At 35.3% G+C, this 13464-nt stretch overlaps 1 protein-coding gene across 4 annotated transcripts in view; it reads left to right on the plus strand.

Moving 5' to 3' along the window:
• Positions 1-13464, plus strand: part of ATG4C (autophagy related 4C cysteine peptidase) — a 90695-nt gene that overhangs the window by 60356 nt on the left and 16875 nt on the right. For all 4 annotated transcript variants that reach the window (XR_013828310.1, XR_013828311.1, XM_079921290.1 and 1 more), the window contains exons 7-9: positions 3089-3225; positions 7559-7637; positions 8297-8373. Coding sequence is in view for 2 of the 4 variants with exons in the window: in XM_079921290.1 (XP_079777416.1) it covers positions 3089-3225; positions 7559-7637; positions 8297-8373 (293 nt within the window). In the remaining 2 variants the exon portion in view is untranslated. The remainder of the gene's footprint in view (positions 1-3088; positions 3226-7558; positions 7638-8296; positions 8374-13464) is intronic.

Genomic DNA, 13464 nt, shown 5'->3' on the forward strand with positions numbered 1-13464 from the left:
TCCATCTGGATGTTCTACAAACACTTCAAATTCAGCGTGTTTAAGAGTAAACCTGTCATTCCCCTCTACACCACTCCTTTCTTGCTTTCTATATTCTCTTCACTAATAGTATCATGTCCACATGCGTGTGTACTTATTCTTGACTCTTTTTTCGTTGCTTATATCTAGTTAGTCAACCAAAGCTTAACAAATTATACTTAAAAAGATGCATCTGAAATCTGTTCTCTCTTCTTCACTCTCATTGATTTAGATCAGACCCTTATCTCGAACTTGGACTTTAACTTGATTTCCCTTTCTTTTCTTTTTCTCATTCATCTGATCAAAAGAAATTGATCGTGTCCCTTAATTTAAAACCAATGACCGTCTGTTAACTCTAGTCTCAAGTTATTGTAGCATGTAAAGCACATGAAGTTCTTCACCATTTGTCTTGACCTACATTTCCAGCATCACCTCTCAACACTGTCTTCCATGCTGATACACCAAAGAACCATCAACCTGCAAGCCATTCCTTGGGCATACTATCATTATCTTTTTTCCATGTCTTTGCTGATATTATTGCCTCTGCTTAGAATGCCCCTTATTGTTAAAATGCCTTTTGTTAACTCTTACTCATTCTTTATGAACACGCTCGAAGGTACACCTTTGGTGAAGCCTTTACCAACTCCCATCAGGTAGAATTAGTTTATTATTCTGTGTTCTGTAACATTTTGGAAATACCTCTATTAAATATTGTGCTTTTAATTCACTTTTAATATCACCTTGTGCTTATCTGTATCTCCTTGGTAGATCAATGATTATTAAGGTAGCAGGGGTAGGGGAAAGGTACCAGAACCATTTGGTTGGCAATCACTGCTGTAGTGAGCCTGTGTTATGGAATTGGATTATTTCATAGCCCTTACATATGTTGAAAGTGGAGGAAAAATACCAAAACAGTTGAGCCAGACACTGTGAAGTAAGGATCTTATTTGCTTTTATATTTCTCTGGCATAGAAAACTTCAATAAATAGTTGGCCGTCAATCACTGTGTGTTGAATTAGACTGAAGGATAAGAAGCATTTGATAAGGAAGAACTTGTTGTATATGCTAGTGGAAATACTATTGCTAGTGGAAAGTGGAAGATAGGGATGGTCATGTGTGCACTGCCTCAGAAAAGTGAGAGAATTTAAAGGTTTATAATTAGAAGGCTTTACTGAGTAGTTTAGCAAAAATAAGATGACAGAATTGAAACATGGAAAGAACTGTTTTTCCATTTTTGTGGCTTCGGTTTAGACTGACTATGGGGGATAGGGAAGCAGGTGAACAGGAGACTATGACAGCTCATAATCTCAATTTGGAATTTAGGGAAGAACTGAGACAGCAGTGGCAGAATTTGTTAATCAGCTAACTGTGGAAGAGTAAAAGAGTTTGCTGACAGGGAGTATGGGTGTAAAGTAAGTTTTGAATAAAACTATGTTTTTTGTTGAACAAAACAAAATAAAGTTTTGTCTGTATTTGCTTCTACCAACTCCACCCATTTTCTCTTGAACTATCCACTTAGGCTCTCATACCCATCACTCTACCAAAACTACTCTTGTCAATAATTTAATCTCACTAAATCCAGTTGTCACTTCTCAGTCTTTTCCTCACAATCTGTCAGCAGCATTTGACACTGTTGACTTCTCCCCCACTCCTTGTAATGTTTTGTTTACTTAGTTTCCAGAACGCTGCTCTTCAGGTTTTCCTTTTACCATGTGTCTGCTCCTTCACGGTCTCCTGCATGGATTCTTCCTTATCCCCCTATCTCTAAAGTACTTGGTGTGTTGTGCTACGTCTTTAGATCTCAACTTTTTTTTCTGTGTATACAGATTTGGATTTACCCAGTCTCATAGCTTTACAGTACCGTCTGGGTCCTGTCAGTTCCCAAATTTATAGCTCCATCCCAGACCTGTCCCCAAATGCAGGCTTTTATGTCCTTACCTGCCTACTTATCCTCCCTGCTTGCATGTCTAATAGATATTTCAAACTTGGCATGTCTGAAACTGAATTCCCACTCCTCCTTTCTATATTTTCCCTTCCTACAGTCTTCTATGTCTTTGTAAATGGCAGCCCGCCTACTCTGTTTGCTTATATGAAAACCACTCAAATCATCTATGACTCCTTTTTGCCTCTCACATCTTACATTTAATGTATTAAGGAGTTCTTCATTTTCAACTGATCAGTTTTCACCACCTGCACATGATCATCCCATGACCGTTCCATATCTTGACAATACTGCCTTTGTTCAAGCCACCATCATCTCTTGCTGGGTTCCTGCAGTGGCTTTCTAACTTCTCTATGCTTCAGCCTTTGCCCTCTGCAGTCTGTTAACACAGGAACCAGACTGGTAAAGTATAAATCAGAGCAGGACATTCCTTTCCTAAAAAACTCTTCAGCGGCTTCCCATCTCACTCAAAGTAAAGACTGAATTCTTTATTAATGGCTTTTAAGATTTCCCACAATCTGTCTTCATTCTCTCCCCATCTGTAACTTCATCTCCTAACCTCATTTTCTACTATTGTACTCCTTGCTCACTTCCCTGCAGAGGCACTGCTCTCTTGTTCCTGGAACAAGCTGGCAATGCTTCTGCTTTAAGACATTTGCGCTTGCTGATCTTTCTATGTGGAATCTCTTCCCCCCAGGTATCTGCATTTCTTGGTTTCTTTCTTTCTTTGAGTCTTGACTTCCCTACCACCTTATTTTAAATTGCACCCCTTCTCTACATTTCTTATCCATCTTTTTCTCCCTTGTTTTTCTTGAAAGCACCTATCATCATCTGACATATATTATGTTTTACTTATTTACTGTCTACTTCCCTGTTAGATGGTATGCCTTGTGAGGGCAGGGGTTTTTCTCCATTTTGCTCACTGCTGAGGACCCAGTGCCATATAGTAGTTATTTGATAAATATCTATTGAATGCATAAATGAGGTAGGTATTTTTTAACTCGTTGAGACCTCGTTAGTGATGTCAGAGATCATATGACTGGCCATTGTGGGGGGGAAATTAGGGTACAAATGTTTCTGAAAATCATTTTTATAAAATTTAATACATATTAATTGTGTTTTTCTCAGTTTACAGTTCTGATGTAATTGATAAACAGTGCACTTCCATGGCCTCTGATAATACAGATGACAAAGCTGTTATTATTCTAGTTCCTGTTAGACTTGGTGGAGAAAGAACCAATGCCGACTATTTAGATTTTGTAAAGGTATGAAATAAGAGCTAAAATTTTTTGAAGGCAATGCTGGCTGATATGAAAAATAGAGAAGGTTTGCAATCTTTTTTCTATGAAATGAGTAGTGATGATTTTATAGTTGTAGATTGTAAAGTTTGACATTAGAGATCTTAAATTTCAGTATTACAAGATCAGATGTGATTTGAAGAGTAAGGTGTTCTATGACAAAATAAAAAGGCTTTTAATCTTTGCAGCTAATCAGGGGGATACAGTGCAGCAATAATCATAGTCTGAAATATGTCTACAGTTCCCATCATCCTTATTTGTGATTTTTAAAAGTATGTACCTTTGTTTATTCATAAAACCCACATTAAACTATATCTAGGTAGTTATTGAAACAAAATGAGTTTTTTTTTATTGCTGCTGCATTATCTCTTAGTTTGTTTCCTGTGCTTCTATAAGGTCCATCAGTAGGTAGAATACTTATTTATATAGAACGAAATGATGAAGATAGTATGGGGAGCTTCCAACTTTGTTTTCTTCATATTAACCAGTTAAAAATCTGTTCTATTTCAGAACACATAATTCTTTTCTCCAAAAGAACCTGTCTAATTAGGTTATCTTGTCACAAAACTTTAACTTTTGAAATACTTAGTTTCTAGTTGAGAATATAGTATTTATATTATTTTCATAGTTTTAATAAGATCAAGACCAGAGATAGAACTCCTCTTTGAATGGAGTGTTGTGGCATATAGTAATCTTGAAATAAAGTTTAGATTTGTTCACCACATGAAGCCTTAACCCCATATTGTGGTCCCTATGTATATAGGTAGAACATGTATCCTCACTCTAGATTGTACCAATTCTAAAAGCTTAGAGCAGTTATTTTCAATATGTGGTATATGGAAGTCTTCTAGCTGGTATATTGGCTTTTCCTAATCGTTACTAAACTGTTGCAGGCGTACTTGTTACTAATAATACCAGTACTATAACCAATAACATATACATACCCTAGATAAAAGTGGGGTTTTGATTTCTAACATGTGGACTCTTTAGTAGAATTATTGGTGGAATGTGAGAAGATATGAACCATTTCATCTAGTGGATCCACGGAGGGTTTCGAGACTTCACGCATGTTGTCATGTCTCTGTTGGTTGTAACCAAATCTGAAATGAATTCCCCTGCCTTCTCTACTACCATGAGAAGATCAGAAATTGAGGCAGTCTCGGAACTGACTCTTTTGCCAAACCCCCACTCCTGGTGAAATGGACTGCAGATAGCTTTGAGGCATGCTTCATCTGGCTGAGAGCTTGGCTGTTTGGTGGTATTGATAAAAGTTATCAGATGAGTGATTCATTGGAGTCTACATTGTAGTGAAACAAACCATGGTTAGCTGTTAAAGTGATCCTTAGTACCTAGCATATAGGAGCTGCTCAGCAAATATTTGTTAACTCTCATATTTGTATAACACTTTTAATACAGATTTATCTCATTTTACCCTCATACTAGCTAGAAACTGGATTGTCTTTATAAAACAGAAATGACAGAAGTTAAGTGATATGTTCAAATTCGGATAACAAACTGGTGACAGAGACCAGAACTTATGTTGTTTTTCATATTTTCCTCTAAAATATGGACTCTCTGAAATGTAACATTTCTTTGAGCTTCTACTTATTTAATTTATGCTACAGTCCCCTTTTAGAGTAGTGACTACTAATACATTTAAAATTTTCAACTCTCAGGTAAAAATGGCTGAAATGGCTGAGTGAAGTAGTGTTATGTTGTGCTTGGTCAGGGCGTGGTTGGGTCAGAAGCCAAAAGGAGAGCATGTAAAGAGTCATTCAGTTAGCAGTGAAAAAATAGTGTGTCTAATAGCCCTAAAAGAAAAGTAATCTTTCTCTTCCATTTCTGCTCCCTTTTCTTCTCCTCCTTCTCCACCTCCTCCTGTACCTCCATCACTGCCCCGCCCACTGCCCCCCACTACACTTCTTCCTCCTCCTCCTTTGTCAGCAGCTGTATTTTTTCCTGCCAAACCATTGTGCATTATACTCTCTAAAATTCACCATTCAATTCTAGTTTTAAAATGTATTGATTGAGGTAATTCCACAGTATTTCAGAGATGGTTACCATCTCCTGCTGCATTCTGTGAGGAGAAAGAAATTTGGTGTGGTGCTTTATCAGCTCTTACCACAGGAAGTTTACTTACTTATTTATTTTTAAAAGGACCTGGAATGAGGAAAATCCAATATGTTCTCTTTCTTCAGCAAGACAAATTAGGACTTTCCTTTTTGACTGATTACTTCAGTCTTATTTATTGCTTCATGGATACAGCTCAATCAATTCTCACCACTAGGTAACTGTGAAAAAGCTTTTTTAGGAACTGAAAAGTGCTTCAGGTTTCCAAAGATACAGCTTCTTATATTTAATGGCATTTTAGCTCCTAATCTACTTATAAGTGTTTATTGCTAAATCTGCTCTAATCTGTTGAAAAGGAAATATAGGTGTCAAGAACCAAAGTCTTTCTTCCATTACCTGAAATCATTCTTTTTCTGAAGAGAGTCTGTGATGATTCTTGCTATACATATATGTATTTTTTCTTTTTTTTCTTGGCTATGAGGGACTTAGAACTTTCACTTCCTCATGGGTCCCTGTATCAGAAACATTGTATTTCAGCTGATCAGGTTGCCTCAGATTAAAGTAAGGTACTCTCTAATTGAGTTAAGGATTTTTATTTAGGGGGAAAGCAATAGAATAATAGAACTGTTAATAGAATGATAATAACAATAGAATAATAATAACTATTATTATCAAGTTTTCTGGTATAATTTCATCTTAATTTATTTTTTAGTTAGCTCTAAAATTTTAACTTTATATGCCTTCTCTGTTTCTGTAATTTCTTCAGTGCAGTTCTCCTTTCCAAAAAAACCTCTATGATATTTTCACGACTGAAAATGTACAAAATTTACAGCCATTAAATATTATAATATAGATCTATATTTATTGATAGGAAAAGATGTTTATGAGATAATGAATGACAAAAGTTAAAATAGCATATGTTGTATGGTGCCATATATATAACATTGTATTTATAAATCTATATGTGAATATATGTAATATAGACAGATGTCAAGAAGGTATTCTCCTAAACGTTAATAATGCTGAGTGTTGGGGCTTTGGGAAATTTCTGTGTGTGTTTTTTCAATAACCACCACATATAATTTTTAAGAAAATAATTAAGTTTAAACAAAACTGTGGTTTGTTTACTTGTTAAAGGAAAAAAACATTTGTTCATACAGTCTTTATTTTTGTATCTTCTAGATTTTGAAACATCCTCTCATTTAAGAGAAGGAAAGTTTAATATTTTGGGGTTTTATAACATACACTTTATAATTACTAGTGTTTTCTAACATAATATATGCTAAAATTAATGTTGAAACTATTGATAGGATATTGATTGATTCCACTGGACATTTTTTTTTTTTTGCGGTACGTGGGCCTCTCCCGCTGCGGAGCACAGGCTCCGGACGCACAGGCCCAGCGGCCACGGCCCATGGGCCCAGCCGCTACGCGGCACGCGGGATCCTCCCAGACCAGGGCACGAACCCACACCCCCTGCATCGGCAGGCAGACCCCCAACCACTGAGCCACCAGGGAAGCCCTGGACATGTTTTTAATTAACTCCACTCCATGGACATGTTTTTTAAAAAAGTATGGAATTACTTGGCCAAGCTTAAATAGAGTTCTGCTTAGAATAGATGCTGAGGGAAATATTAAACAATTTATTGAGGTATCACTGATATTTTATGATTAGTAAAATAAACTGAGTTTAAATACAGTAATAATTATTATTTTCCTTGGATCAAATTGTTTTCATTAGTCTTTATATTTATTCCAAATGAAGTAGCGTAAAAATTTTGTCATGAATGCCATTGATTAAAAATGGTTTTTAGTTTGTGATTCTAAGACTCAGGTTTCAGTGAAAACAGTAACAATGTCCAATAATTATTTCTAGCATTTCAAAAAGCCTGATGAAAATACTACATTGATCACAGCAAGGCTGCACCAGCTAACTGAAAGGCCAAATGTTTTTACTTTGGCAGGCATTTTTATTGCCTTTCCATGGTTAATGTTGTTTATCTCTATAACTGGCACATAATAATTGTTTAATGTTGTTGAATGGTTTAAAGAAAATGGAAGATAGTTTGGTGGACAAAAGGATTTCAGAACATGGGGGAAATGTAATAAAAATAAAACTGGTGGTGAAAAATTTGGGAACTACTGCTACTATTAGTAATACAAATTTGGTTGCTTTGAATAATTATCATTTGTCTCTTGACTCTAAATCTGAATTAATTTATTTTGGCAGGGTATTTTAAGCCTTGAATATTGTGTGGGTATTGTTGGTGGCAAACCTAAACAGTCATATTACTTTGCTGGATTTCAAGGTTAGTGATTTAGTAAAATATATTTCTTCTCTGTTTTCTTTTAAAAGTTGGAAAGTTAATATAGGATCATCTAGAAACAGGATGATTAACGGAGCAAAATGAGTACCTTATAAATTCATCAGTCCTACCATAGCCGTTCATTTGTCATTTGGTCCACAACATAATTGGATTCTGTAAAATGTATATTTAATTTCTGTTATTGCATAAACAAGGCATAATTTATTGGTTTTACTAAACTTTAGAAGACATTGCTGCCACATTCTGGCAGTTGCTATTTATATATTTACCTTTTACCAGTTTTAGTGGTGCTAGTTGATGATAAAATGACAAGCAATATGTTCTTCCTGTCAGGATAATGTAGTGCAATACATTTTTCATATGCAAACTGTAGAATATAATTGTGTGTTTGTGAAAGTAATTTTATCACCAAAAATTAAATGACAGTCTCATCACTTTATAAAAATTCTGCTTATACAAGCATATTTGATTATGCAAAAGTTAATCTGTCCTGTGCAAACCTATGTTTCAGTCAATGAATATCAGTCTGGCAAGCTGTTACTCCCAGATTTTTTTCAGCTATTCTACATAGAAATTGGATTGTAAGCAGTGTAATAATAAGGTGTTTTTTGAATTACTTGTCTTCTGTTTTGTCCTTGTAGATGACAGTTTGATTTACATGGATCCTCATTACTGCCAATCTTTTGTAGATGTCAGCATAAAGGATTTCCCTCTTGAGGTACTGTGGATAAAGAGCTGGTACTGTTTTCTTACCATATGAAGCAAATTCTAATTATTTAGAGATGTGCTAGGCAGCTACGCTTTTATGGTATCACAGTTACAAGTTAATGATAAATATTTTACTAATTTATAAAACCATAATACATACAACGGTCAAAGGTTAAATAATTCGTTGCTGAATTTTAATTTACAATACACTTTCTTCTTCATTTATCTTTGTCTCTAACTTGTTAGATACCCTAGCCCTACCAAAATAAATGATCAAGCCTCCAAGTAATTTTGTACATATACAGCTGAATAGTACTGAAGAATTTAAAATGTTAGGTATGTTTAAAAAAAAAGGGAGAAAAAAAGAAAAAGAAGATGATGGAGTTGGGTTAGAGTGACAAAGTGATTGAAGGAGCCTGCAAAATTATTTTGCTTTAATTATAGTAATTAAGTCTTAGCCTCTAGTTAAGTTTTCACGAGTTTTAATTGGGTTTCTAATATTTGTTTTAGCTTTGATTTCTTAGTCTTCTTTTCCTTTATGTCAATCATTTTCTGATCCAGCATTTAAAAAAATTTTTTTTATTGCATTATAGTTGGTTTACAATGTTGTGTTAGTTTCAGGTATACAGCAAAGTGAATCAATTATACATGTACAGCATTTTTTTTTTTTTTTTTTTTTCGGTACACGGGCCTGTCACTGTTGTGGTCTCTGCCGTTGCAGAGCACAGGCTCCGGACGTGCAGGCTCAGCGGCCATGGCTCACGGGCCCAGCTGCTCCGCGGCATGTGGGATCTTCCTGGACCGGGGCACAAACCCGTGTCCCCTGCATCGGCAGGCGTACTCTCAACCACTGTGCCACCAGGGAAGCCCCATGTGCAGCATTTTAATTCAGAAAATTTTGAGAGTGCATAAGTGAGACATGTTATTATTCCATGGTTTTGGTTCTTGTTTTCCCAGGTGATGCTTTTACAGGCTTTTAAAATAATCACTTGAGTGGCATGGATCACTAATTCTCAAGGGCTTGACAAGATGGAAATGTGGTTTAGTACTTTGTTTTAGTAATAGCTTGCTAGCTAATATTAATACCTAATAAGTATTTAGGGGGTAGATTATGAAAATGGATAAACCACAAGATTAAAAACTGGTTTTAAAAGATACATTATAAAACAGCCTAGCATTTTTTGTAGACTGTTACCTCAACTAAAGTACAAGCGTCTTGAGGCCAGAATCAGCTTTGCTTTCTACTTCCTTCCTTCATAATATTTTGCATGTAAGCTTTAATAAATATTTCTAGTTGGCTGATTGATACTGTGGGAGGAGGCACATAGAATTGTGCTACGTGAACCACACTGTAATTCTTTTGCTGCTGCGTTGTGGTCTTGTGGCACTGATTCCTATGTCTAAGTTACATTTCCAGTGTGTCTGTGTCAAACTGACTCCTTAAAAAAGTAAATACTTGAGATTCAGATGGAAACTAGTTCGCAGTATTCTAGGATTATCTAAAATTGGCAAATTAAAAGATTATTAGTGTTGGTTATTTTGACTAGTAGAAAGAGACTATTCTTCCGATATTTTGAGAGACTCTACAAAGATGCCAGGTCAGTGAATATCCTGGTTATGTCTACACAGTCAATATTAGGAAGGTCGCAGCTCATTATTGGGAGACTGTTGCAACACTTCAGCACTTCAGTAAAAGCTTGAAGTGGGGTGAAAGTGAGAATGGAAAAGAAGAATTGATTTTAAGAGACTTTGTAAAGTAAAATTTGGTGAAATTAGGTAACTTCTTGAATGCACAGAAGCATTTATTTCTTGTATATTGGGACACCAAGAAAGTGGGTTTAAGATGAGCTTTAGCAGAGGGTCTGTTGAACTGTGGGTACACATTGTTAGTGGTTAGGACAGGGCAGAGTTTCAGTTGTTGGGATGAGAGGACTAGTGGATATACATTTTCTTATACATATTTATGAAGTGTGTGTGTGTATACATGCATGTATGTGTGTGTATATATTTAATAAGTTAAGATTTCTTAAACCAGAGACTATTGCTTCATGCTATTTATGATATACTTTCAGAATGACTGATTCTGTCTCTTTACAAATACTGAATCTATTCTATTATTAAGGTAATATTGTATTACCTTAATATTAATATTCTATTAATAAGGTAAGAAAAACCTTATTATAGATATGTTAGTCTCTTCTGATTCCTGGGCCCCCAATTCCAAGTTTCAGGTTTTAGGAGGTTTATACAGTTGTGACTATTTTAACATATCCTAGTAAGTTCAGAGAATAGTGGCATTAAAGCTATTAGAATGATGTGATGTGATTATGTAGATAGATGAGTGAATTCATCGGTGAAAGATGTGTGCTTTATGAATTACACATGTGAACTGCAGTTCGTAGGAGGTGCTTTTTAGTAAGGATGTATTCTCTAATTAGTTATCTTAGGAAGCTTTATCTGAATCACCAGAATAACACAGCTACACCTAAAAGTATTTGTTTCAGTATTATTTGTATGTTTAGGTAATAGAATCCACTATTCCATATAATAAGCCTAGAACAGGCCTAGCATTTAGTAGATGCCTAATATCTAACTGTTTGTTTAGGCAGTGAATAAACAGTGTGTTGAAAAATGAAATAAATGGGAATTGACTCACTCTGGCCAGTTTTTTCAGAAACATATTTTATTGTCACAGAAGTGTATCTAGTGATACTTGCTAAAATGTGTTTGTGAAGTAGAAGCTGCTACTCTTAGCAGTCATCAGAATTTTAAAAATTAAAAAAGAAATCTAAGTGCATAGCTCAGATAATTATCACAAAGTGAAAATAACTATGTAATGCCACTTGGGAAAATATTTTAAAGTCTAACTTGTTTTACAGTAAACAGAAATGATTCTGAATTATAAATTAATGTTGGTTTGTTTCAGAATTTTCTTGGGTGAACAAAAGATTATAATTTAAATGGTATAAAATGCCTCTCTGTAATATGAGTCCTAGTACTCATGTAGGAATACCCAAAAACAATTTCACTTTTCAGTCATCAGAGATATATATCTGTGTTTTGGTGAATAATTTCAAAGTTCTTTGTAGGTATCAAAACAACTACGATTAACTAGTGTTTGTCATTATTATCTCTGATGATTGAGGCAATACAGTGAAATAGCACTAAGCCTATTCCGGTTTAGTCTGTGGTTCTTACATGAAAACTTGAATCAATGCTTTAATATAATTTAGGGCACCCATGTAGACAGGTTAAAAAAATACTTTGTTGGACCGTACAAACTTTTGGCTCTTCTTTCTTATCCCCAAGTAGCAAAAACTAAATAAACATTCCTTATTATTGGCTTTGGAAGGAGTTGGGCAAATGACTATTGTTAGATACCTTGTATGTAGAATAATTTTATTGTAACTATGACGTGGAACTGTCTGAGCCTTAAACAATAATACTCCTGTATATTGTTAACTAACAAGTTTACCTAACTCTTCTATGCCTTTCCAGATCTGTTTTTAATATCTCTTTATAAATAAAACAGGTAAAACAATGTTAGAAAAAGTCCAACTAAGACAATACTTGTGTTGATTAGAACACTGGACGTTCCAGTTTAGCTAGGTTGGATTCCACTGTAAAGTAAGTGTTAGCTAAGCATTTCATAGAAGTCATAGTTTTGAAAACACATTTGTTTGGTCTATGCTTACTAGCATGATGTTGGATTTGAATCTAGTATGTGACTGAACTATCTGTAAGGGAAAAAAAAGCAGCTTGGAATGTATTCGTTTTGCATATCCTCTGATGATAATATGGGATATTAATTGGATAACTAGGATGTATGTAAAGGGAGAGAAAAGAGTGATTTTGACTGATTCACCATGAACATAAATATGAAAGCCTATATTTTTCTGTGTTTTAATAGATAGTTTCAAGTTGAAATCCCTTAGTTTCAGGCATTAAATGTAGGGAAATTTTAAGTTTATGGGTTCATATCCAGCCTAGATTATTTCTTGAGCTTCTTCTTTAATTCAAAAATATAAAATATGCAATGAAGAATTTCCCATACCTGTCTCCCATCTGCCCAGTTTTTTTCCTCTCCTTAAACTTGTTAATTTTTTATATCTTTATGCAAATATAAGCAAATATGAATATATATATATTTTTTTTATGGCCCTCCTTTTTTTTTTTTTTGCGGTACACGGGCCTCTCACTGTTGTGGCCTCTCCCGTGGTGGAGCACAGGCTCCGGACGCGCAGGCTCAGCGGCCATGGCTCACGGGCCCAGCTGCTCTGCGGCATGTGGGATCTTCCCAGACCGGGGCACAAACCCACGTCCCCTGCATCGGCAGGCGGACTCGCAACCACTGTGCCACCAGGGAAGCCCTGGCCCTCCTTTTCAACATAAACTTTTTTTTATACATACAAAAAAAGATTTGGTAGCATCAATAATTTTTAAGGACAAGTGTCTGAGCATTCACGCAGTTCAAAAAAAAAAATCTTTTGAACAAAGTACCAGAGTGTAGTGGTGAAGAAAAAAAAAATTGGAATGATTAGCTTTATGTTCTGCCCTTTTCCTCCTTTTGCATTCTCTAAAGATACCAGACTCTACTAGTAGCCACAGCCTATTGACAAGAGTAGAGAGTCTAGAGCAGTCTCCTTACCTCATTTAAATCTTTAGCACTGTGACCACTTGAGAAAAGTGAACTAAGGGACAGGAGGACTGGTAAGGAGAAGGGCAAGGACCATAACAGAACAGTTTTCACCTGTATCCTGTGTGGGACTGAACAAGAACTTGAGGTAAAGCTCAGTAGAAGAGTGGGTTGGGAGAATGTGTAATTATGTGCTAATTGTGTCAATTGCTAAAACTCTCATGTTGATCTCTTTTTATATCATTATGGAACATTTTCATGAACCCGCGTATTTGTTTACAAAGTCTTCGTATTCTTATTCAAAGGTTTATAAACATTTAAAAAATCTCTAACCAAACAGACTTAATTACACTTTCTTAGAAATAGCTAACTTGATTCTAAACCTTGTACTAGCTATTCATGTCTTTTTCAGAGACACATTTTTTCTTCCCTTCTGCAAATGTTAGAAATGCACACCACTTTGAC

The sequence above is a fragment of the Stenella coeruleoalba genome (assembly GCF_951394435.1).
Source record: "Stenella coeruleoalba genome assembly, chromosome: 1".
Lineage (NCBI taxonomy): Eukaryota > Metazoa > Chordata > Mammalia > Artiodactyla > Delphinidae > Stenella > Stenella coeruleoalba.